General features: G+C 35.9%; 1 protein-coding gene across 1 annotated transcript in view; it reads left to right on the top strand.

Annotated features, from left to right (window-relative positions):
* The window catches only part of LOC105505814, a 496,421-nt gene extending 472,185 nt beyond the window's left edge, over positions 1-24,236 (top strand). Inside the window, exon 4 of the mRNA XM_011933776.1 lies at positions 23,922-24,236. Coding sequence (XP_011789166.1) covers positions 23,922-24,070 — 149 coding nt within the window. The 3' untranslated portion in view covers positions 24,071-24,236. The remainder of the gene's footprint in view (positions 1-23,921) is intronic.
* The last annotated feature ends 583 nt before the right edge of the window (positions 24,237-24,819 follow it).

Genomic DNA, 24,819 nt, shown 5'->3' with positions numbered 1-24,819 from the left:
GTGGTGGTGGGCAGCTGTAGTCCCAGCTACTTGGGCGAGGCAGGAGAATGGCGTGAACCCGGGAGGCGGAGCTTACAGTGAGTGGAGATCGCGCCATTATCGCGCCACTGCACTCCAGCCTGGGCAACAGAGCAAGACTCTGCCTCGGAAAACAAAAAAAAGATAAATTAAAGCAAACATGGCCTTCCCGCCAGTTTCTTAATTTGTAACAAAGTAGCAAATGCATCTTTCACACTGATCGGGTGATCATCAGTAGAAAATATGTTTATCTCTTTGCTTATTCTCCTCTTTCTTGCCTTTTATTTTTTTTAAAAGTTGCTTTAAATAACAAAATAGGAGAAAGTGGCTTATATGAGGGCTTTGGACTCAGGTAGTCATGGATTTAACAGTTCTATGACCTTAAACACAGCCTTTTAATTTTATCATCTATAAATGGAAATAGATAACAGGATTATATTGAGAATTAAATAAAATAATGTAGCCAATTTGCTTAGCACAGCACTTGCTACTCAATAAATGTTAGTCATGAGGGTTACGATGTTTATTATCATCATCCAAGGGCAATACCAAGATTACAGTAGGAAGAGCACAGGCACTGATGCCAGGCAAGACCTGGCTGGTCACTTCACCTCTCTGAACCTTAGTGTCTTCATCTGTAAAGTGGAGATTATAATGCTTTCCTGGGAGGGCTATTGTATGAACTAAATTAGATGATGTCCTTAAGAAGAACCAGGTATGGGGATTTAATTAATTACCAACTTTTATCCCAGTCCAAGGCCAAAGTCAGTCACTAGAGAACTTTTACTAGGTGCCAAGTACCACCTACTGAACAAATCACAGTGAATTATATTTCTTTTCACATGTGTATGTATATGCATATGTGTTGTATGTCTTTTATATTGACAACAAGCTAATACCACTCTTTTTAGTTTTTCAATTTAACTTCTTTGTTTAAGTCCATACTATAGTCTGACTTCTGTGAATTGTCAGTTCTTATTCTGGCCCCAAGTATCATTGCTTTGTTTTGCTATTTTTCTTAGAACCTAAATGAACACTAATAAAGTATGCATCTTAACCACTTTTCTCATATATTTAAATTGACATTTTTCTAAGGTCTTTCTTTGTCTTTTTGTTATACTAATCAGCAAAGATACATTATTATAATCAATAACATTATTAAGAGGTCGCAATGTTGTTCTCATGCTTTGAAGCTGGGTAGGTTACTTTCTTCCATTGATCTGAAAATATTCCATTTTATTTTCTATTTGATTTTTTCCATAATTTGATTTGTCTTTCACATTTGACTCTGTTATCCAACTAGAGTTAAAGTTGCTAAATAATGTGAGATGTGGCTCCAACTGTTTTCCTCTAAATTGCCAACATTCAATGTTTCCCTTTTCTGCTTTTATCTTGTTGAAACATAGAAAGTATCTCATGGTTGTTTTAATTGGCATATCTTTGATTTTTGTTAGGTTGAACATTTTCTCACTGGCAACTTGTGTCTCTTGTTTTGTAAATAACCCACTTAGACTCTTAGAGCAGTTTCTCAAATGCTTTTTTTGAACACAGGATTGAAAAGCATGTCTTGCCAGCTGCCCAACCACTTAACTTAAACCACATCACCTGACATTGAAGCTAGCTGTTTTTGGTCTTTTACTTAGAAGGAGTTCAACTGGTCTGTTTAATAGTCAAAGTAGTTCAATTTTTACTATATCTTAAGCAAGACTTCAGCTATTCTAGTACCACTGGGGATAGGCCAGGGAGGAATCATAATTTCAGTGGGAAATTTGGCTACAGAGAATTTAAATAAAAAACAATAAAACTTTAGTATAGCAGATATACTACGTTTAGTAGGAGCAAATATAAAGCAAACATAAAGGCACCAAATATAAAGCAGTAAACCTTTAATATATTGTTCGTTTTACCAGGGAGAAAGCAGAAGCCACAAAAGGTTAAGTTAGGTGTCTAATGTCACAACTGATAAATGTTTATTCACAGTCTCCTGGGGCCTGATCTAACAGTGGTTCTGGAGATGTGGTGCCTAGAGCAACTGCATAATTGTCACTTGGGAACTTGTTATTAATGCAAAGTTTTGAACCTCCATCCCAGACATATTGAATTAGAATGTCTGGGAATGGGGACCAGTAATGTGTGCTTAACAGGCCCTTTAGATAATAACTCTGATGTTTTCTGAAATTTGAGAACCACTGATCTAATAGATTCTTTTCCCCAGTGGGAGAAACTATTGTTTCCTCGTGAAAGGAATCTTGATTTTATTTATATATCAAAAGGCAGTTTGACCAGGGAAGGCGAGTCAAATCCTAAGATAGGGTTTCTCAAGTGTGGCACTATTGATATTTTGGGCCAGATAATGTTTTGTTATAGGGGGCTGTCCTGGGCATTGTAGCATATACAGTGTCATTCTTGGCATCTAGATGCTATGTGCTAGCAGGACACCCTCCTGCCTGAGTCGTGACAGCCAGGAACATCTCCAGGCATTGAAAAATGTCCCACTGGGGAATAACATCCCCTTCTCCTGATGGGAACCATTGTCTGAGGGAATAACTCCACTTGGCCCTAATGTGAATATTATAATCTCATTCCTAATTGTTTGTAATGGAGAAAATGTCATGTGACCCAGTTCTGGCCAATGAGACCTGAGGGGAAGCCATCTGAGGGGTCCTCAGAAAGGTTTTCCTGTCCAGTAAAACTGGAGATGCATAGGGAAAAATGGCTCCTTTATTTCTTTGGTTTAGACATTATCTTTGTGAATGTGATGCTGAGAGTCGTGGTAGCCTTTGCTCCATCAGGGGAAAGCTTATAAGATCAGGGGACACTTGTCATAATTGAGCTGCTTCATCAATCAGTCCAGAAAACAGCAACTTTCAGGCCTCTTGTTATTTGAAAAAGGGCCTATTGTTTTTGTTATCTTTAGTTGGCTTGTGCTACTTTGGCTAATACTTCCTAACTGACACATTCACAACGACTAGAGATACTGCATTTACAAATTCTGGTAAATTGGAAGTTATAATGTATCTGTCTACCTTAGTTCTTTTCCAGTAACTAAAATGAAGCAGACTAGAAGTATAAATAATATGAAACAACACAGAACTACAGATAGAAAAAAATCTGGAAGTAGTTTCTGCATGAACAACATTTTCTTATGTGTTTATGTATGAAGTTTGTCTTCCAATAGCAATGAAAATGAAACTCTCCAGAAATCAAATTCAGGTACCTATATTAGGAAAATTCCATTACAATGAGCTGTGTTAGTGTAGAGTAGAACCATTATGCTAGATCTCAAGGGGGTTTTATTAGCAAATATGTGCCCAGGTGTCTTCACTGTTCGGTGATAATAAAATTTTTTGTGATACTGAACATCACTGAAATGTAATTTTATCTCCTTATTGTGCATTGTTTTGTTTTTTGTTTTAAAATAAATTGGCCTCAAAAGTAATACTTAAATGCTAGAGGGATGGAAAATTATATATTTTAATTCACATACTTCATAGTCGAACATTTGACGATACAAAAATACAATCCCAGTGTACATGATTTAGTCATCTTTCTGTGTTTATAAAATAAACCTCTAGGTGGATAAAAAGGAACAATAAGTTTTGGTTGATACAAAGGTAGAAGCTAGACGGTTCAGTTTATTTAAAACTAACAAATAACAACAAAAATAATAAATCCATGCTGGGTATTGATTACACTTTAGCTGGCTTCTTTTCGACACACACTAAGATAAGACTCCAGTCTCAGTCTTGGTTAAATTAATGTGGTGATCACATGAATGCATCTATATGAAGTTATGCACACACAATCCTAAATCAAACGTTTCTGTTTGTCCACCCATACACCCACTGTGCAACTAGGGTGGGCTAGAGGAGAAGCAGGATGCCTCCTCTGAACATGTCATCCAATCCACCAGATGGTTCATGGCTTACCTAGAAAAAAAAAAAAACTGTTTGATGTTCATTTCTCCTCTTGCTCAGTCACTATCTCATCTTAATCGTCTGCAGCCTGGAAAATAAATGAGAGAGTTAGCCACAATCAGCACACCCTATATAAAATAGTAAGGAGAAATGGAAGTAGGAAAAAGGAGAATTTAGTTAGTTCACTAAATAAACACATGATGTAGTAAGGGGTATAAAATAAAATAAGGATAGCTGCCACAGTCTTGATTTTGCAGCTAGTCATGAGACTACGGATACTCAGAAGAAGCACATTGGATCTCCTGTGTTTGATATATATGTTCTTATTATATTGTTCTTACAATATAGTTCTTAATAATCAATATCAGTTACCCAGGCAATGTATTTATCCCCCCTTGCCTGTTTATCAATAATGTGAGAATTCTGAAATAGCCATGTGGCAGGCTCAAGACAACCAGTATTGTATTCTCTGGTCTAAGCATTCTTATTTCAGGTAGTAAAAAAAAAAAAACAAAAACCCTCTAAACCAGCAGAATCCAAACTGGCAAGACTATTGCATCCTCCACCTGATCAACCAAAGTTTTGTCTTTAATTGGTCTGTATTCATGTGTGCTTGGGTGATAACGTCAATAGTAGCTATTCCATGACCGCTTTTCAAGGACTACCAGTATTCCATACTCTAATTGTAACTCCTTCCTCACTGCCTACAAACACAGCCATCAGAAAAACTATCCCAGTTTCTTTTTTTAAAGTTCTGCTGCCTACAATGACTTCCAGAAGCCTGTGTCTTGGCTAGAATTCTCCACTGCAGACAACAAACTCACCTCTGTCTAGTTTAAGCATTAAAAAAAAAGTATTAAGAACACATTGGAGAAATATAAACACAGAACCTAGTGTGAATGTCAAGAACATTTTCTGGTATCATATCATGAGCCCTTCCCACCCCCTGACATGCCCAAAAAGGAACTACTGCGTCTCTCATATCCATGCATCATTGCATCAGAAAAATAGTACTGTAGTTTCTGACTCTAAAATCACACAATTTCTACCACAATCAAGTACCTTCTAAATAGGAAGCTCTTTCATAGCTATTGGTTCCACAGACATGCTGCCCTGTTCACAAAAATATAGCCGACGGGGGCGGGGGAGGCCCAGGCCCCACCTCTTTGTCCCTACATAATTCAGTTCAAAATTAAAATACCCCAGAGATATATCTGATTGTAGAACCCAAATCATATATATGTGCCTTAGTATTGGGGGAGGCTGAGAAATTTTTTGTTTTATTTTGTATTTTTTCATTTACCTTTAGGAAGTTGGTATCTACACCAAGGGTAAGTATCTATTAAAATATAGATAATTGAGGCAGCCACAAGTGACATATATCCAAAGCATCAAAGATCCCAAAGGTCAGCTCTTTCCTACTCAAACTTAACATGTTTATCATGTAAACTGTTCAGGTACTGTAATTACAGGCATCTCGAGCTTCTTTTTTCTCTGGTTTCCATTAACATTTTTGCCAGTGGAAACGTAGAGTCACAACATATCTCTTATTGTTGTGGGAGCAGGGATCTATCCGAAACCTCATTAATTCCAAATATCGAAGAGAGGAATTCCTTACACAAGTCAAAAATTTAACTTTAATGTGGCCCAGGTAACTATTTCTCTAATTAAATATAATTGTCATTGTTGAAATTGCATACATTTTTGGTGACATCATTTGACATTTTGCTGACGAGTTGATGGGTGCAGCACACCAACATGGCACAAGTATACATATGTAACAAACCTGCACGTTGTGCACATGTACCCTAAAACTTTAATAAAAAATAAATAAATGAATAAATAAAAAATAAAAAAATTCTACAAATTAGACACAAAATTTTGATTTTAATGTAAATCAAACTTCTAGGAGACTTCATAGACTCTTTCCTTTCTCTACCATACATCCAAGATCTTAGCATCCCTTGACTGCCTGCATATTTCCATCTTGCAAACTACTACTCACCTTCTTTTATCATTTAGCTCTTTCCTAAATATTCCTAATTGGATCCCCTGAACTTGCTTTCACTTCCTGCTCCAACCGGTCCTGCATACCAACACTATACTTTATTTTCCCCAAAGGGAAATCTTTCATGTTTAGAAACACTTCAGTGGGCCATGCATGGTGGCTCATGCCTGTAATCCCAGCACTTTGGGAGGCCGAGGTGGGTGGATGACCTGAGGTCAGGGATTTGAGACCAGCCTGGCCAACATGGTGAAACCCTGTCTCAACTAAAAATACAAAAAAAAAAAAAAAAAATTAGCCAGGCATGGTGCTGCGAGCCTGTAGTCCCAGCTTCTCAGGAGGCTGAGGCAGGAGAATCACTTGAACCCAGAGGCAGACACTGCAGTGAGCCGAGACTGCACCATTGCACTGCAGCCGGGGTGACAGTGAGACCTGTCAAAAAAACAACAACAACAAAAAAAAATCCACACACTTCAGTGATTCAACCATAGCAAAAAGGCATCTTCTAGCTACTTGTAGGAATCTCACGTCTGCCATGTTCTGACTCCTATCTTCTTGAATATACTTAGCTCTTACCAGTCACCCTGGTGAACTCTAATCAGTCAAATAGAAATACTTCATTTTCCATATATATCAACCTATTTTTAATCTGGGTTTTGGAACATGCATGTCTTTGATTGGAATGTCTTCTTTTCCACACCACAGATTCTTATTTTACCATCTGTTGCGAAGCTCTCCCTGGTCTATCTGCTATTTACTCTGTGGTGTTCCTACTTTACTTTATGCATGCCATCATTATTGTGCTCACCTCTCTGTGTTTTGCTGGGTGGTGATTTTTGCTGTTTATAAACATCTGTGCCCTCTCTTTGACTTGAGCTCCTGGTAGATAGAGGTCACTTTATATCTTGACTCTTCAGAGGCTGGCATGGTGTCTGGCATTGTGTCAAGCTCTGCGTTTCTTCTAAAAGGGTTGTAACACTATGGTTATATAGTTCTTTCATAGCTATTGGTTCACCTAAAACTTATTGCTGCTTGTAAGATTTAAACTCAGCAATTTTGAAACCATTGCTGATCATTACTTAAATAAGCTCAGTTGTTTAAAATGGACATTTCAGATTTGTGGATGCTAAATTAGCCACTGGAGGGAGCCCATATACCATGAATTTAAAGGATAATTGCCAATCACAAACTATATTAATTATAAATAATTACAACGAAGGTCTTTAAACAAAATAAGGTGAGCTTTGCTGTTGTAAAGTCATAACTGTAACTAGTCTTTCAGCTGAAAATAAATAAAAGTGCATTTTCATCACAAAGATAAATCATATTACAAAAGAAAGGAAAGAGCAAATGAGAAGGAATTAGAAAGTTTAAAACTCAGGGATGTTTTTGGCTTCAAACATCGGCTCAAAAATTTTTCTTTGCATTTATGCCAATATAATATTTTAATCTTAATTTTTTAATGAATCGTGATTTCCAAGAGGTAATATGAGATGAATTGACTAAGTATAACATACTAGTTCTCTTAAGATAGTATTTGTGATGGTCGATTATTAACCTAATGGTCTCAATTTGTTTAACTTTAATTAATGATTATAGAGGTAATACTGTTGTTTTTCTTGCTATGTTGTTCAAAGGAAAATAAATCAGAAATTATCCAGCTTAGTGCAATTAAAAAATATGTTTATATATATATGACTATGCAAGTTTAAAAACTTGAGGTTTTAAGGAATGGAAAACATGTATCTAACTGCCTCGAGACATACAAATGAGGATTCTATCATTGGATATTTTTTAACTTCCTAAGCCCAGGCGAAAGTTTTGAACGTGTTAAAAGTTGTTTTTGTAAGTTTTCTAAATTGTGTTTAGATTGAGCTATACAACCTGTACAATCAAAATAATTTTCCTTTTGGATGATAAAATTTAAAAACTAAATACAATTTCAAGTGATGTTATTAAAAGTCTGCAGAGATGGTTGCCTTATTAGGGAACTAGAATTTACAACCATGGCTTTGATAAAATGTGGAATATCTCTTTTTTAATTCTCCGAGTTCTAAAATAGCTAGACTTGACAAGAGGGAAATTCTCATTGTTGCCAGTTCTCAGTTTCAATGCAACTTTCAACCTTCAGAATACTATTGGTACTCTGTCTCGGCATGGCTAGAATTTCAAATGAACTTCTAAAGATAACTGATTTGAATGAGTTCAGGGGGAAAACATTCAATGAGCTAAATTATTTGAGGACACAATAAAATGCTTAGAGGTTTATATTTCACATAAAGGCTAGTTAGGTAGCCTTTTAAAATATTATTTATGGAGATCATGACTCATCTTTGCATATCTCATGTGCTAACTCTCAGACCACAGACCAGTGCAGTAAAACAGCTTGATGACATGAGTGCCATTTAAGAATAAACTGTCTGTGCAAGGCACTTTTGTTGTTTGTTATTATTTTTTACCACATTTTACATTTTGTGTCATACCTCCTTCCCTTCGATAAATGTGCAATTCATATTTGGAATGATGTGTATCTGTGCTAAAAGCAGATGTGAATGAGGTATGATGACAATCCAGTTTGTTCTGCCTTATGTCTACAATGCTTCTAATTTACCAATACTCTTCCACTTCAACAATACCTGGAATTCTCACCATTTTAGATGAGAAACTTAAAGCTCTGAGAGGTTACATGACTTACTTGATATCATGCAGGGAGTATTCCAGAAGCCATTCAGGCTAGTCCTATTTACCTCTAAATTCTATTTTCTTCTCTTCTACTATGTTTTTCAAGCTTTTCTGATTGGAGTTTATTGTGAAAATCATACTTTACATGGGACCAAATACATACACGCAATAGAAATTGTCCAAAAAATGCTTATCTTTACAATATGTCACTTACTCTGACATTCTGCATTCTATTCTATTCTGTTTCATTTTGTAAGATATGAAACAAGCGGACTTTACAATCCACAATGCATGGTTAAAAAGATCACTTATCTGCATTTTATTTCTTGGCATTATCTTGCATGTGAATAAATAGTTTTTGGAAATTAACTTCAGAGGGCTATAGACCAATTGAGCTAAAAGAAGTAGAAAAATTGGTGGAGAGAGTGAATGTCTCTTAAGTGTAATTAAATTTAATTTAAATTTAAAATCTATTAAAGACCTATGTTTAGCTCCTTTGAAAATAAATAGGACTTGTTTTGGTAGGAAACAAGTAAGTCTTAATCCTGCTATTTCTTCAAGTATATTTTGAGAAAAGTCATGCTTACATTAATAAGGGTTTCACCAAATCAAATCAGTAATGATAATAATAGTTTTAAATCTAATGAGAGCAAAGCACAAACAAGTCTATTTGGAGAAGCAAAATTGAGTTAAGGGTAAGAGCACACTTTGAAAATGATTTCTCTGGATTGTTGTATTCTTAGAGATATCTGGAGGAATTTATTTGGGCAACCGTGAGGCAGTCATTTGCTATTCTTTCTCCTTCTAGGTTTCTGTGCTGAGCCAGCATATTCCTGGCACTGTAGTGCTTTCAAAGGTGTACACTATAGAGTCTGAGAAATTCGGGCAAACATCCCTTTCACCTAAAATTCTAAATATTCAAATGTTTCCATCTCAATTATAAAAATAAGATTTCATTTGAGGTGTTTTAATTTCCATTGCCTGTAGTGATATTTTCATTCAGAATGCTTCCTATCCCACGAAGCAAGTGTTGGAAGTTAATTTTTGAAGAGAAATTTCATTTGCCCTCGAAACGAACCAATATCATGTAACCTACAGTTAAGTTAAAATGGGTATTTTGCATGAACACATGGAGACCAGTATCTTTGTTGCTGTTGATAATATTTCTTTGATTTAGTATTTGTGATCAGTTTGGTTCTCACTTTCAAAAGGATATTAAGCAGACAGAGTGGAACTTTTCTAAATCATATCAATGACAGATAATCCTTCTATGGATTATTGAACTGGGGGAATTAGTGTAGATTAAAAGTAAGTGAAACTTACAGTGTCTTCAGAACTTTGAAAACATACCATTTAGTCATAATGATACTAGAATACCACCTCATTAATTAGTATCTCAGGTTGTTAGAAAATTTCAAGGCCTCTCAGCCTAATTTCAAACTAATGTAATCACTTGTGTTAGAATATTAACTGGACATTTTCCACTGCTGTGACATCAAAGCATTCATCCATCAATGAATATTTATTATTTCCTGTGTGCTAGACTCTAGTTTAATCGCTAGATACACACAAGTAAAACAGAAATAAACCCATGTCTTGTATCATTTACTTCTGAGGAAAAAAGATAGTAAACAAATAACCATATAATGAAGTGTGTGATAATGATAAGGCCATGCAGAAAACCAACAGGATATGGGTTGAAAAATGAATGGTGTGGTCAGGATGGCTGGGCCGACATTTGAACTAGTCGTGCATTACTTGAAAGCTGTGCTTTAAGATATCAAAATGTATTTCTTTATATTTTCCTACCTGTGATCTCAGCGTACTTCCAGGGTACCTCCTTGTCCATTCTATCCATTAGATAGATGATACTGATGATGAGAGTCTTAACAATGAAAACAGAACAATAATAACAATAATGAAATATCTGTTTATTGATTACCTTCTGTGTGTCAAGAAATAATTAGATAAACACTTTCCCTCTATCCTTTTATTTATTTTCACAAAATAAATCTTAGAGTATTATTTTAACCATTTTACAAATGATGAAGTCATAACTTTCTAGAAAACCTATAAACTTGCTGTACAACTACTGTCAAAGGTAAAATCTAAACCTATATTAGTCCAGTTCCAAGTGAGTTTGCTTTTCTGCCATGTTGCTTTAAAAATTCATTTTCTCTTCTCCCACCTTCAAATTCTTAAATATTGTTGGAGACCAAAAAAATACATAAAAACAAAAATCATACAACCAATGTGGTTTGAAACCACTGAAAGTTCATGGTTTCTGTTTTCCTTTGGCTTCTCCATAATGTAAGTCAATCCTTACTTATCTTTTTGACTCTTCATTACCCCTTCCCATCAATAATAATTCTGCTTCTCTTGAATACTTGAGCTGCCCACTTTGCCATTTCTCTACTTCCTTAAGAAAATAGCTTCTTTTCTCATACCTGTGTCACCACAACTTATCTTTTTTCTCTTCTCTTCTCTTCTCCTTTCTTTTTTGAGATGGAGTCTCACTCTGTCACCCAGGCTGAAGTGCAGTGGCACAATCTTGGCTCACTGTAACCTCCACCTCCTAGGTTCAAGCAATCCTCCTGCCTCAGCCTCCTGAGTAGCTGGGATTACAGGGGCCTGCCACCATGCCCAGCTAATTTTTGTATTTTTAGTAGAGACAGGGTTTCACCATGTTGGCCAGGCTGGTCTCAAACTCCTGACCTCAGGTGATCTGCCCATCTCGGCCTCTCAAAGTGCTGGGATTACCGGCGTGAGCCACCGCTCCTGGCCCCATAACTTTTATCATACCACTGAGTCTACCATCATTCTTTCTTTCCTACTTCTTCTAGTCTTAAGGAAAACTTTTTTTCTCAGTTTGAGACTAATCTGATACCTTCAAAGTCTCTCCCTCTATACATCAATTCTTCCCTCTCTTGCTTATATAACCTATGCATAATATTAGGGTTTGTAGGATGTTATGGGTTGAATTGCATCTCCCCGAAAAGATTTATGTTTGAGTCCAAATCCACAGTACAGCTGAATGTGATGTTATTTGCAGATAGCGTCTTTAAAGTAGTAATCAAGTTAAAATAAAGTCACTAGGGTGGGCTCATCTACTATGACTAGTGTCTTTATAAAAAGGGAAAAATTCACACACACACACACACACACACACACACACATGGAGATGCTCTGTGAAGGTTGGACTTACACAAGCCAAAGTACTATAAGAAGCTAAGAAAAAGGCCTGTAACAGACCCTTCTGTAGCACCTTCAGAGGGGATTTGATCCTGCTGACACTTGATCACAAACTTCTAGTCTCCAGAACTGTGAGATAATATATTTCTATTTTTAAGCCATTCAGTTTATGGTACTTTGTCATGGCAGCCCTTGAAAACTCATACGCAAGGTAGCATCAGAGAAACATACTTCATTCTTCTTCCCTAAACCCAAGTGCTCTTCTCTATGCTTCCCCTGGAGCCTCTTCCTTTCTCCCTGAGGAATTTCTCTCCCCAGTTTTTTTTTTTCTGCGGAAAGTTAAGGGACAATAAAATCCTATTTGATTCTAATTAATACACAATGGCAATCTCAGATAGCCAGACGGACATTACAAGCCATCTCTTACTTCTGTAAGGGGCACTGTGGGTTCCTGGAACCCCTCCCCACCGGCTGCTATCACTGGGGATCATCTCCTACATGTCTTTCCACAGAGGTCAATACATTTCCACCATCTGATTGGTTACAATGCTAATTCAGGCCAGGTCGTCTGGCGCCTCACATCCGTCATCTTGCAGCTGAGGTCTCCTTGCCCTTCTAGCTGGGCCCTTAGGCAGGATCTATGGCAATACTAGGCCGGCTATGTTTCTTATGTGTGTCCCATCTGATCCATGAGAAACAAAGACCTTTAATCTGATATCAGAGGGACTATAGCTGCTTCCGATATTCTACTCTAGTACTACAAGCAGCCTCAGCTCGTTGCTTCTCTATTGCCTATTTCAGTGTCTGTTGCTTGCCCTTTGCACCCCCTAAACTGTTCTTACTAAGGTCTCTGACAAATGTCCTTACTGTACATCTCACAAATGTCAAGGGCACTCCCCACACATGGTCTACTCTCAGAATAAGCCATCTATAGTTTCCTAAATATCTCTAGGCCTGCAGCCTCTTTTATTGGTGTAAGGAGAGGAGTAAAGTAATTTTTCTGATGCCATGTCGTAAGTCCTGCTTTTTGAGCAAGTCATTGGCTGGAGAGGGTGGTCAGACAGGAGCCACAGACGTGGCCCTCTGCCGTCACCTTGGCAACCTCAACTTAGGTGAACAGGCACCTCATTTTGAGAAAGCTTATCACCTATCTTTCTTGCTATCAATTAGAGATCTTGGATAAATGAGAAAAATTGGTCCAGTTTTAACATCCTGTTACTCATATTTGTATTCCTCCTCTACTCTCTACTTGCCCCTCTCCCTTTTTTCTATTTCCTTTTTAGCCAAGCTTCCTGAAAAAGTAACGAGATCTGCTGTTTCCTTTTTATTTCACTTATTAATTTTCTATTTCCACAGCAACACTGAAAACTATTCCAGAAGAAGTTTCTAACAAACTCTCGTCGGTTGTTACTTCTGATGTTTGACTCTCTGTTTTGCTACTCTGTGGTACTTGTGAAACTCGAAGAACCACTAGAAACCCCTGATTCCTTTTTACTATCATCTTTCTCCTCTTTTCCATCTGCTTCCCAATGGTTCTTCTTCCTCCCACTTCAACTTCTATTCAGTGCTAGTCTTTCTTGTCTTCAAGTCTCTTCCTTGACCCTATTTTATTTTATTATTTTTTTTACTTTCTCTCTTCGCAATATACCGCAATATAAAAGATTTTTTTATATCACAAATCTGAAAGTCCATACTAGCTTATTTTTATAAGTTCCACATAGTTATTTAACCACCTAATAAACATTTTTGAAGCAATACAATTTTGAACTATTATACTTGATACAAAATTTTGCAACCAAGCAATTGAGGAAGAATTAACTAGAATAAAAAAAAATTATGAGATTTTTTTCCAAAAAAGAGGGGGAGCAATTATTAAATATGAATAAAAGGGGAAAAAGAAAGTAAATAGATTCTTAATCATTTAATCACTTTATTTTAACAGTAATTTTATTCTTTGTGATGTATCTTTAGTAAGTAGTTAGGTTATTTTACAATGTGTTAATATTATTTCAATGGAAATATGTAACCCACTTAAAAACCTTCTGTTACAATTTACAAACAACAATATTTTAACTCATTCTATCAATTAATTAAGCATGCATTTTTTTCTCTTCAATTCCTGACATATTCTTAGTGATAAGGGAAAAGATGGTATGTCAAGAGTATCTTTTCTATGTATTATTTAAGAGTCCCCAGCACCTAGGCTAAGTCTTAGCCACTTTGTTGTCTGATTTCAAATTTCTAATTTTTCTGTTAGATTTGGCCTAAAGAACATTATGCAGCATCTTTGTTACTCTTATTACCTATTTTGTTTTTGTTCTATCACACTGTTTTTCTCCTAAACAATTTCCATGAGAGCAAATTCCATATGTAATGTTAATATTTGCCTCCCTAATGCTCAGAAGCTGACATATAATAATTTTTAAAATGTTTAAAAACTAAAAGTGTTATTTTTGTTTCTATAGAATTTACTGTCTGCTAGACTTAGAAAACATTCAGATTTTAGTTGTTACTCTGTTTTTTGCTCTTCTAAATTCTCCATCTGCAAATATTCTCTCTCCATTTCATAAATTTATTTCTATAAACCCTTTTATTAATGTGCGCAGTTAAGTTTCCTTGAATAATTTATAAAATATCAGAATTAATTATTGGTAGTAGATAATTAAGGGACATACTTAGAAACAAACTACTTAAGACTAAATCCACAAAACGCAAATATATTTCATGACATTTCCCTTCGTGAAATAAATAGTCACTTCACAAACTGCAGAAATCCATATACGAGGCTATCCTGTCCTCATACAGATTTCCCAAAGGTAAAATGTGTAGGTGATTCTCCACACAGAAGGGACCTTTTATTCTCCTAATAGGGAGCATAATGGGGCAACCTGACACATCCATAAGAAGGGATCAGTAAATGCTGTTCCCAAGGGGACATCCTTGGAGAGGTAAAAAAAGGAAAAGAACATGTTAAATCCTTTGAAAACGTGTGGCATTGAATGGAATGGCAGACATTCTAGTCATTTGGCCCACCCATATGAATTAAAGAATGTAATGGGAGGGGACCCACAGGGGCAGTGCTGATCCAATCACACCACAGGGAAAAATTAAGTTAATATCATTAGGTAGGGTGACCTACTTAAAAATATACAACCCTTGGCCAGGCGCGGTGGCTCACGCCTGTGATCCCAGCACTCTGGGAGGCCAAGGCAGGCAGATCATGAGGTCATGAGATCGAGATCATCCTGGCTAACATGGTGAAACCCCGTCTCTACGAAAATACAAAAAATTAGCCGGGCGTGGTGGCGGGTGCCTGTAATCCCAGCTACTTGGGAGGCTGAGGCAGGAGAATGGCGTGAACCTGGGAGGCCGAGGTTGCAGTGAGCAGAGATCGCACCACTACACTCCAGCCTGGGCAACAGAGTGAGACACCGTCTCAAAAAAAAAAAAAAAAAAAATACAACTCTTTATTAGTTTGCTTATGCAGGATCAATGCTAATCATGTATATGAACTCAAATTCCATCAGCTTATAATTGTCTTTGGCAAATGTTAACTAGAGGCTATCCCATAAATATGTATCAGCTGTCTATACCTCCACTTCTTTGTACAGATGCACTCCAGTTCAGTATAGACAATGCAGCATTTTAAGATTCGATGAGACTAGGCCTGAACAAGACTCATAGTTGTAAAACTTGTGGTTTTCCTGAGCCATCCATCCAATATCTGCTTGAGTTTTATTTCTTCAAAAAGCCTAAGGAACAGAGTCAGTCACAGTGAGAAGCATCATTGAAGGGTGGTGCTCAGAGAGGATGGGAGGTGAAAGGATGTCAAATACAGAAAGGGCGCGGTTCAAATATTGCACAGTTCTGAACCAAGAAAAGGGATAAGTTTTTTCTTCCTCGTCTTTACTCCATTAATCACAGCCAGATTCAGTTACTAAATCTACAATCATTGTGCATCAAATTAAGTACAAGGCACATCTATACCATGACTTAGAGGGAAGGAAAAACCTCTTTCATCATCCAGGCTTAACTTTATGGTAGGAAGATCAACAGTCTGAATGAAATAGGCAGAAGACAGGTAGAATTAAGAGAGGGCCAGGATCAGTGTGTGCTACCAATTTTAACTGACACTGTAAGAAGAATTATCCATGTATGTGTGTATGTGATAGTTAATTTTATATGTCAACTTGACTGGGCCATCGTGCCCAGATATTTGGTCAAACGTTACTCTGGATGTTTCTGAGAAGGTGTTTTTTTGGATAAGATTAACATTTAAGTCAGTGGAGTTTGAGTAAAGCAGATCATTCTCCATATATGAGTGGACCTTATCCAATTAACTGATGACCTTAATAGACAAAAGACTGACCTCCCCTGAGCTAGGAGGAATTATTTTGAACTATAACTGTAACTCCTGCAGATTTCAGACTCATAGAGCCTTCACAATTGTGTGAGCCGATTTCTTTAAATAAATCTGTGTCTCTTTCTACACACACACACACACATACATACGCGCGCGCACACACACACACACACACACACACACCCTGTTCTATTTCTATGGAAAACCCTAATACTATATATATATATATATATATAAATTTATTATAATTTTCACTGGTATAAAATCTGTGTAACAACTTAAAATAACAATAAAAAATATAAAACTCTTCTTTGCAAATTTCTTATAACCAATTGATTCTCACATAATTATTTCTTGGTTTATGTATGCATAGCTCTCTGTGATTGCAATTTAAGCATGATTTGACAAATGGAGTTATATCTCAATTTGCTCTTTTCCCAGTAAAAATATTATCATAAAATCTATATAAACTTGTGAAATCCACTATTTATTTCATCAAATTTTGTTGCTAACAATTATGGCACAATATTAGGGTATAGATAAGTATTTGATTATTATTTGACTCAGCAAAGAATTTATTGTGAATAAGTATAGTTCAATACAAATATTAGTTGATAGTTTATGTTAGCAAGTAAAGGAAGAATGAAAGAATAAAAATGAATTTTGGAACTTCATTTAACATTACTGAATTGGATAATTTTAGAATATTGGAAGAAATTTTCATTTGGTTTTTCTGCTATTCTCAATGTAACACATGCATATATGATATGCTTTTATGTAAATTATTAACATTTTTTCCACCACTTTCTTTAGAGAAGAGGTTGGTAAGTTTTTATCTAAATACCCAGATAGTAACTGTTTTAGGATACATGGACCATATAGTCGCTGAGTTATATCTACTGAATTCTGCCATTGTCACTCAAAAGTAGCCATAGCTGAAATGAAAATAAGTGAGCATCACGATATTCTCCCTGAAAAACTTTATTTACAAAAAAATTACAGATAAATTTTGCATTGAGGGCCATACTTTCATGATCCTTGTGTATAAATCAACAAGCAAATTAATCAACCTTTATTTAAAGTGTTTGCTGATGTTCACTATGTAAATATTCCCATATGGTCAATTTCAAGCTCCCGACATAATGTCACTGGACCTGGAGTTGGAAAGAGCTAGGCATGAGCACACCATTGTATAGTATTTCCACTGTACAGATGAAATACACGTAAATAAACTTTAGAGAACATATGATAGTAAAATGTAGTAAAATAAGAACTGCTGAGTTCTGGCCATTTATTGCCTGTGTTTTTAGTATAATTGTAAGCATATGTAATTAATTTTTTAATGTTGGCTGTGTTGAAAACTTGGCTTATAAAATTTCTGAACATTTAAAAATTATCTCTTTTGAGCCCTTACAAACTGGCCCTAATACACCACTAGCCAAGGTCAAGAACCAACTTAATAGCAGAGTTGAGGCCACACAACTGTTCTAAGGGATAAATATTGGATAGAAACTTAGATGTCAGATAGACATTAGGAGAAACACTCAGATAACAGTTCCCATGAAGGGATGGTGATTTACTTAGGTAAGGCTACTTTCAGAGTTGTCTGCTGTTTGCAAGGCACACTCTGTGCTAAATGCCTGATAATTTCAGTTTAATAACATTCTGGGTTGAAAATGAATTTCTCAATTGACTGGAGAATATAATTATCATTTACAATATCGTTTCTATGGAAAAATAAATTTCAGATTCCAAACTTAGTGATCCTGATTATTTTTTGCAATATGGTAACAACCAATCAGATATGCCTTATCCTATGTCTCCCTTCTCCTTGCAAACCATCTACATTTGTACTGTGTGTTTTATGTTACATATCATCTCTAAAAGCCTTAGCAACCCTCTAATAACATACACTAAGGATATCACAAAATGGTGCACAAACCAATTCCTTTTGAAAGACAAGAAATTTGACTTAGTAGATACGGTTTCCTGCTGAAGATAGTGAAATGGATGAGATGTGGTAGCATGTCTCAATCTCAGACCAATTGTTCTAATATGTAGTTCAGCCTACATTAGCTGCTGAAAGAACTTCCATGATGATAGTGTGCATTGCCTAAATAATCCCATTTTCCACATACATAAGTTCTAGCCTTATATGTGCGACAATCTGATGGAATGTAACAAAAATGAAATGACTTTCCTTTCTGTAATGAATATGCCTTATTTACTGTGCAGACAGCATTGTGCCTCAACAAAACACATTTCTCATCATTTCCGGCAAATTTATGTAAACCTATGTCATTCCAAGCTTTAGGAATCTTGGGAAACGCTGTCAAATTGTATGTGTTTATTCACTTCTTGAAACAGCATGACCAAGAACGAATGGTAGATTCACATGATAATAAATGTTTATATCAGAATATATATCATAAACCCTCATGATCAGCCAAAATCTTATTTTATAGATGTGAAAAATGAAGGTCCAGAATATGTAACTGATGTAGTCAATTTGCTGAGACATTTGTCGGTTAGAAAAATCATTTAGTTTTATTTTTATTTTTTGAGGGGAAAAAAATTTGTTGGTTTATGTTGAAAGATAAAGAAATTATTTTAAAAGATATTAATATATGTCTTGAAGCTTATAAAACAATTTGAATTTTTCCTAGGCACAAATTCTTACAGATCAAATAATAACATAATAAAAAAAATTGAGCTCTTGGTGAGAAGGCAAGCTACCAAGACATTGTCGTAACTTTGGACAAAACAGATAATAGTCTTATCTACATACAAACTAACCCATAAGATGATATGTGTTGTTTTCTTAGGACACTTCTTAAAGTGATAGGAGACAAAGCATAAATTGGTCACCTTCAAATAAGCATCAATATTTTCTCAGAATAATCTTTTAATGAGGGTTTGTTCAATAGTGACGAGTCAAATTATACACTATTCTCCAGAGTAAATATTCTAAATGCAATTACTATTAGCATAATCATCCTAATTGCTTTTTACCTTCATCTAAAGAATGTAAGTACAATTTCTGAAGAAAAGTGGAGAAACTGGGCAAGTGCTCAAGTAGCTATGCTCTTCATTAAAAAAATCTACGTAATTAGCTAATCAAAACTGTGTTGCAACTGCTCATGTACATGGTCTAATGAAAATTGAAAGCTAAATTATTACTAGCTGTTTCTCAGACTATCATGTTTGAGAATCAGGAGCGTTGCTTCTCAAACTACAATGTCTGAGAATCAGGGGATCTTGTTAAAATGCAAATTTTGATTTACAAGTTCTGGGATGTTTCCCAACCTTCTGTATAGGCATGACTCAAAGTAATTGCAAGTTCAAGTTCCGAACAACCACAATAAAACGAGTATCACAATAAAGAGAGTCACACACATTTTTTGTTTTCTAGTGCATATAAAAGTTATGTTTATACTCTACTGTAGTCTATTAAGTTTGCAATAGCATCATGTATAAAACAATGTACATATCTCAATTTAAAAATATTTTATTGCTAAAAAATGCTTACAATCATCTGAATCACCACTTAGTCATAATCTTTTCATTGGTGGAAGGTCTTGCCTTGATGTCGATGCCTGCTGGCTGAACAGTATGGTGGTTGCTGAAGCCTGAGGTGGCTGTGGCAACTTTTGAAAATAAAGACAAAGATGTTTGCTGCATTTTCTCTTCACAAAAGATTTCTCTGTAGCACGCAAGGCTGTTTGATAGCATTTTACTCACAGTAGAATTTCTTTCAAAATTGCAGTCAGTCCTCTGAAACTCTGCCACTGATTTATTAACTAAGTTTATGTAACATTCTAATCCTTTGATATCATTTCAACAATGTTCAAAGCATCTTCACCAGGAGTTGATTCAATCTCAAGAAACCACTCTTTGCTCACCCAGAACAATTCCTCATTCGTTCAAGTTTTATTTTGAGATTGCAACAACTCGGTAACATCTTTAGGCTCCACTTCTAATTCTAGTTCTCTTACTATTTCCATCACATATGCAGTTACTTCCTCTGCTGCAATCTTGAAGCACTCAGTCATCCATGAGGGTTGGAATCAACTTTTTCCAAATTCCTGTTCCTGTTGATATTTTTACCTGCTCCCATGATTTGTGAATGTGCTTAATGGCATCTAGGATGATGAATCTTTTCCAGAAGGTTTTCAATTTACATTGCCATCAGAGGAGTCACTAGAATGGCAACTATAATCTTATGAAGTGTTTTTCTTAAATATAGTACTAGAAAGTGGAAATTACTCCTTGATTCATAGGTTGCAGAATGCATCTTATGTTAGCAGGCATTAAAACAACATTAATCTCCTGTACATCTCCATTAAAGCTCTTGGGTGGCCAGATATGTTGTCAATGGACAGTAATATTTTAAAAGGAATCTTTTTCTCTGAGAAGTAGTTTTCAACAGTGGACTTAAAATAATCAGTAAATCAAGATGTAAACAGATGTGCTGTCATCCAGGCTTTGTTGTTGCATTTGTAGAGCACAGGCAGCGTAGATTAAGCATCATTCTTAAGGGCCTAGGATGTTTGGAATGGTCAATAAGCACTGGCCTCAACCTAAAGTCACCAGTGGGATTAGCTCCTCCCAACAGAGTCAGCCTGTCCTTTGAAAATTTGATGCCAGCCACTAACTTTCCCTAGACCTATGAAGGTCCTAAATGATATCTTCTTCCAATGTAAGGCTGTTTTGTCTACACTGAGAATCTGTTGTGTACCATAGCTTCCTTCATCAATGATCTTAGCTAAGTCTTCTGGATCACTTGCTGCAGCTTCTACGTCACCACTTGCAGCTTCACCTTGTACTTCTATGTTATGAACATGGCTTCTTTCCTTAAACTTCATTAACCAACCCATGTTAGCTTCAGACTTTACTTCCACAGCTTCCTCACCTCTCTCAGCCTTTATAGAATGGAACAAAGTTAGGGCTTTGCCCTGGGTTAGGCTTTGGCTTTAAGGAAATGGTGTGGCTTGTTTAATCTTCTATCCAGACCACCAAAACTTTCTCCATATCAGCAATAAGGCTGTTTGGCTTTCTTATAATTCATGTGTTCACTGAAGTAGCATTTTCCATTTCTTTCAAGAACTTTTCCTTTGCATTCACAGCATTGCTAACTGTTTGGCAGGAGAGACCTACTTTCAGTCTATAGCAGCTTTTGACATACCTTCTTCATTAAGCTTAGTCATTTCTAGCTTTTGATTTAACGTGAGAAATGTGCAAATCTTCTTTTCATTTGAACACCTAGAGGCCAATGTAGGGTTATTAATTAAATTAATTTCAACATTATTGTGTCTCAGGGGATAGGGAGGCTGAAGGACAGGGAGAGAGACAGGGGTCGACTGGTGGATAGAAAGGTCAGACACAACATTTATCAATGAAGTTTGCCATCTCTTATAGGCACAGTTTATGGTGCCCCAAAACCATTACAATGGTAACATTAAGGATCATTGATCACATATCAACATGACAGATATAGTGAAAGAATTTGAATATTGCAAGAATTACCAAAATGTGACAGAAACACAAAGTGAGCATGTGCTGTTGGAAAAATGGTGCCAATAGAAGCTTGACACAGCATTGCCACAAACCTTCAAACGCAGTGTCTGTGAAGTACAATAAAGCAAGGTGCAGTAAAATGAGTTATAACTGTTTCTAACTCAGTGCTCATAAGTGAGGCTGATCTTACTGATCTAGATCACTATTTTTGTAACAAAATCATTCTTTTATAGTCATTTTATGCTTCTGGAACCTTTAAAAAAGGCCACGGGAGGAAACCATAATGTCATTTGAAATACACTTACTTTCAAATTTGGCTTACTTTGCACGCTATTTCTATACCTATAGTATTTTTACATGTTTAAAAAATAATTACATTTATTAGCTTTATTGATGCCAGGGAGAGCCAAATCATGGCCAAAATCTAATTTGGTGGACTGATTTAACAGTTCAAGATTACATGAAAGAAGAGTTTGTTCCCCCACTTGCACATTCTTTTCCTTGAAAGATGAAACCATTAAAAATGTATGACTGTCCACGCTCTTCCCCTATTCTTTGTAAGATTAAAGGAATGACATTATAAAACCAACTGAAGTGTTATATAGTCTTGCATCCTCCAAAGCTGAAGTTTTTATGTAACTCTCCAAATGAGGACTCTCTGGTGCCCTTTTAAGTGAAGTGCCTAGTGGCTCAGAGACAGCTATTTATATTATGTTTAGTTATTCCTGACCTCTGTGACTATTTTTTAATTGAAGTGCTGTGGTATATTACAACAGCGGTGAGACAAGCACTGTATTTAGGATGTGTGAGGACTTGGTACCTATGGTAATAAATTCATCTTAATAGGTTCCTGCCTTTGAAGAAGGAAGTTTACAGCAGATCAGCTAATACACAAAAGCCTACACCATTTCAAGAGTACATTCCTGCTATTCATATTAGGTGTTTTGATGACATAACTGTTCTTAATGCTAAACAACTATATTAAGAACAAAGACAAGAAGCATCTGCAAAAGTAGCTGAGAGCCAGCACGCTAATCCCAGAGATGGCAATAAACAGATCCCGTGTGTACTCTCCAGAGCAGACAGTCTGTCACTTAGACACTAGTTTGGCGGAATTAATTTATGAAAACAAACACTTTGGAGTCAAGAGGACTAAACTCATTGTACTTAAAGAACATGACAAACACAGGATTCTTTTTTCCATTCATGATTTTTAAAAATTCAGCAAGAGGTAAATCTTCATATCATTTGATTCCTTGTTAATGTCATTCGAGACAAGCAAAGTATTTCTATCTTGATGTGTTTTACAAACTTGAGAGCTATTCAAATGACGAAAAATATCAAAGGCACATATTTTTTTCTGATAGTGTATCACAAGAGAACTACTGTGGGCAACAAGTTCTGTCCTACCCTCCTGCTCTCCAAATGTACATGTCTCTTTTTATAATATAGCTTTAGGGTTTGTATGAACCTAAATAAAAATTGTTTTATAAAGACTTTCCCACATAAATGCAAAAAAGCACTTCAAATATGCTTGATAAATAACTGCTGTGATATATAGTTGAAAATAACTTGCTAATCTTAGTAACAAAATGCTATATGACAGGCATGTCGTGTTACAGCTAAAATATTTAAATCTTCTCAATAGAAAATAGAAGCACATCCATGATTCAGAAATTCCACTTCATGGAATCTACCTAGAGAATCACTCGTTTAAATGAGAGCATTTAAATATGTTTCATTACAGTGCTGTTTATAACCATGTAAACATGGAAACATGAAAATTGCTTACATGTGCAGTCATGTAGTGGAATACTATGCAACTGTTAAAAGTTGAAAAATAAAAAGGACTTCATGCAGATATTATTGAGTGAAAACACAAAATAGATTTTCAAAGTATGATACACTTTTCTGTAAACATACACAAAACAATACTAATTTTTCTTTTTACACATATTAGTGCCTTCATACTGCTGGAGCCCTCATGAAACTGATAGTAGGGAGTTCTTTATGAAACAGACTTGGTCACATGGCACTTGAGTTGTATTTAAATGAGTTCATGAGACAATATCTCATGGTAATTAAGAATTTGAATTCACAGTCAGACTGCTTGCATTCAAATCCGAACTCTACTTTTTATGAAATACATCACCTGGATAAGTTACTTAAGATCCCTCTATACCTTAGTTTCCTCGTGTGTAAGATGGAGTAATACTATCTCCTTCAGGAAGTTGCCTAGAGGATTGCATCAGTTACTATATTTTACTGAACCTAAGATGTCATCAATTCGAAGATGCACTGTTACGACACGCCATCAATTTCAAAGATGTCAAAATGGGAAAAGATCAGCATCTCAAAATGGAAGAATATATTTAAGGTACTTATAAGTAGCACTTAATATATGTTGTTTATCATTTTATCATGAAATCTTCATTGCTGTTGTGATTAAAATTAATAGTATATCAACACATAAAATAGAGATAACAGACATATTACAGAAGTCCATCTGTAACTTCCCAAATAAACTTATTGTGGAAAACCATAAAATAGGTTCTGATTACTTTGATTAGATATCTCTGCAAGCAGGTATGCTGATGCCTCAGCTCTAAAAGTAAGACCGCTTTAGAGGAGTTAATTTTCTTAGGTTCATCCATTACAAATCCCAATTCTATCAGCATCTGACACAGCAGCTCATGCATTTCACTGCAGGCCCCTTAAGAAAATTAGCTTTATTAACTAAGTACTAAAAATAGTTTATAATCCAGAGCAAACAAGAACTGCTATACAGCACAGCCGTGTTTTCCTTGACCCATTTCGGAGGCTCTCCAGAATCAATTATCGCTAGTCGCCTATTGTGCCTTATATTTATATGGAAAGGTCAGGTTAAATTAATTAACTTTAAATAACTACCAAAGTCTGTGTGACACTGCTGTCATCCTTCTAATCTAACACGTTTCTGGGAATGTGCGTGCTCCCTAGAATCACAGTCTCAGAGAATGGGTCACGTATTGAGGGCAGCTGCTCTTGAATTGATTTCCTTAGTGAATCAAAATTCCAGGCCACTGTGCTTTTGAGGCCCTACTGCAGGCTGTAATCGATGTTTGGGTACAGTGCTTGCCGGGTTG

Source organism: Colobus angolensis, unplaced genomic scaffold (genome assembly GCF_000951035.1).
Source record: "Colobus angolensis palliatus isolate OR3802 unplaced genomic scaffold, Cang.pa_1.0 Scaffold129, whole genome shotgun sequence".
Lineage (NCBI taxonomy): Eukaryota > Metazoa > Chordata > Mammalia > Primates > Cercopithecidae > Colobus > Colobus angolensis.
Note: the sequence above shows the minus strand (reverse complement) of the source record. Positions and strands in the feature narration are given on the sequence as shown.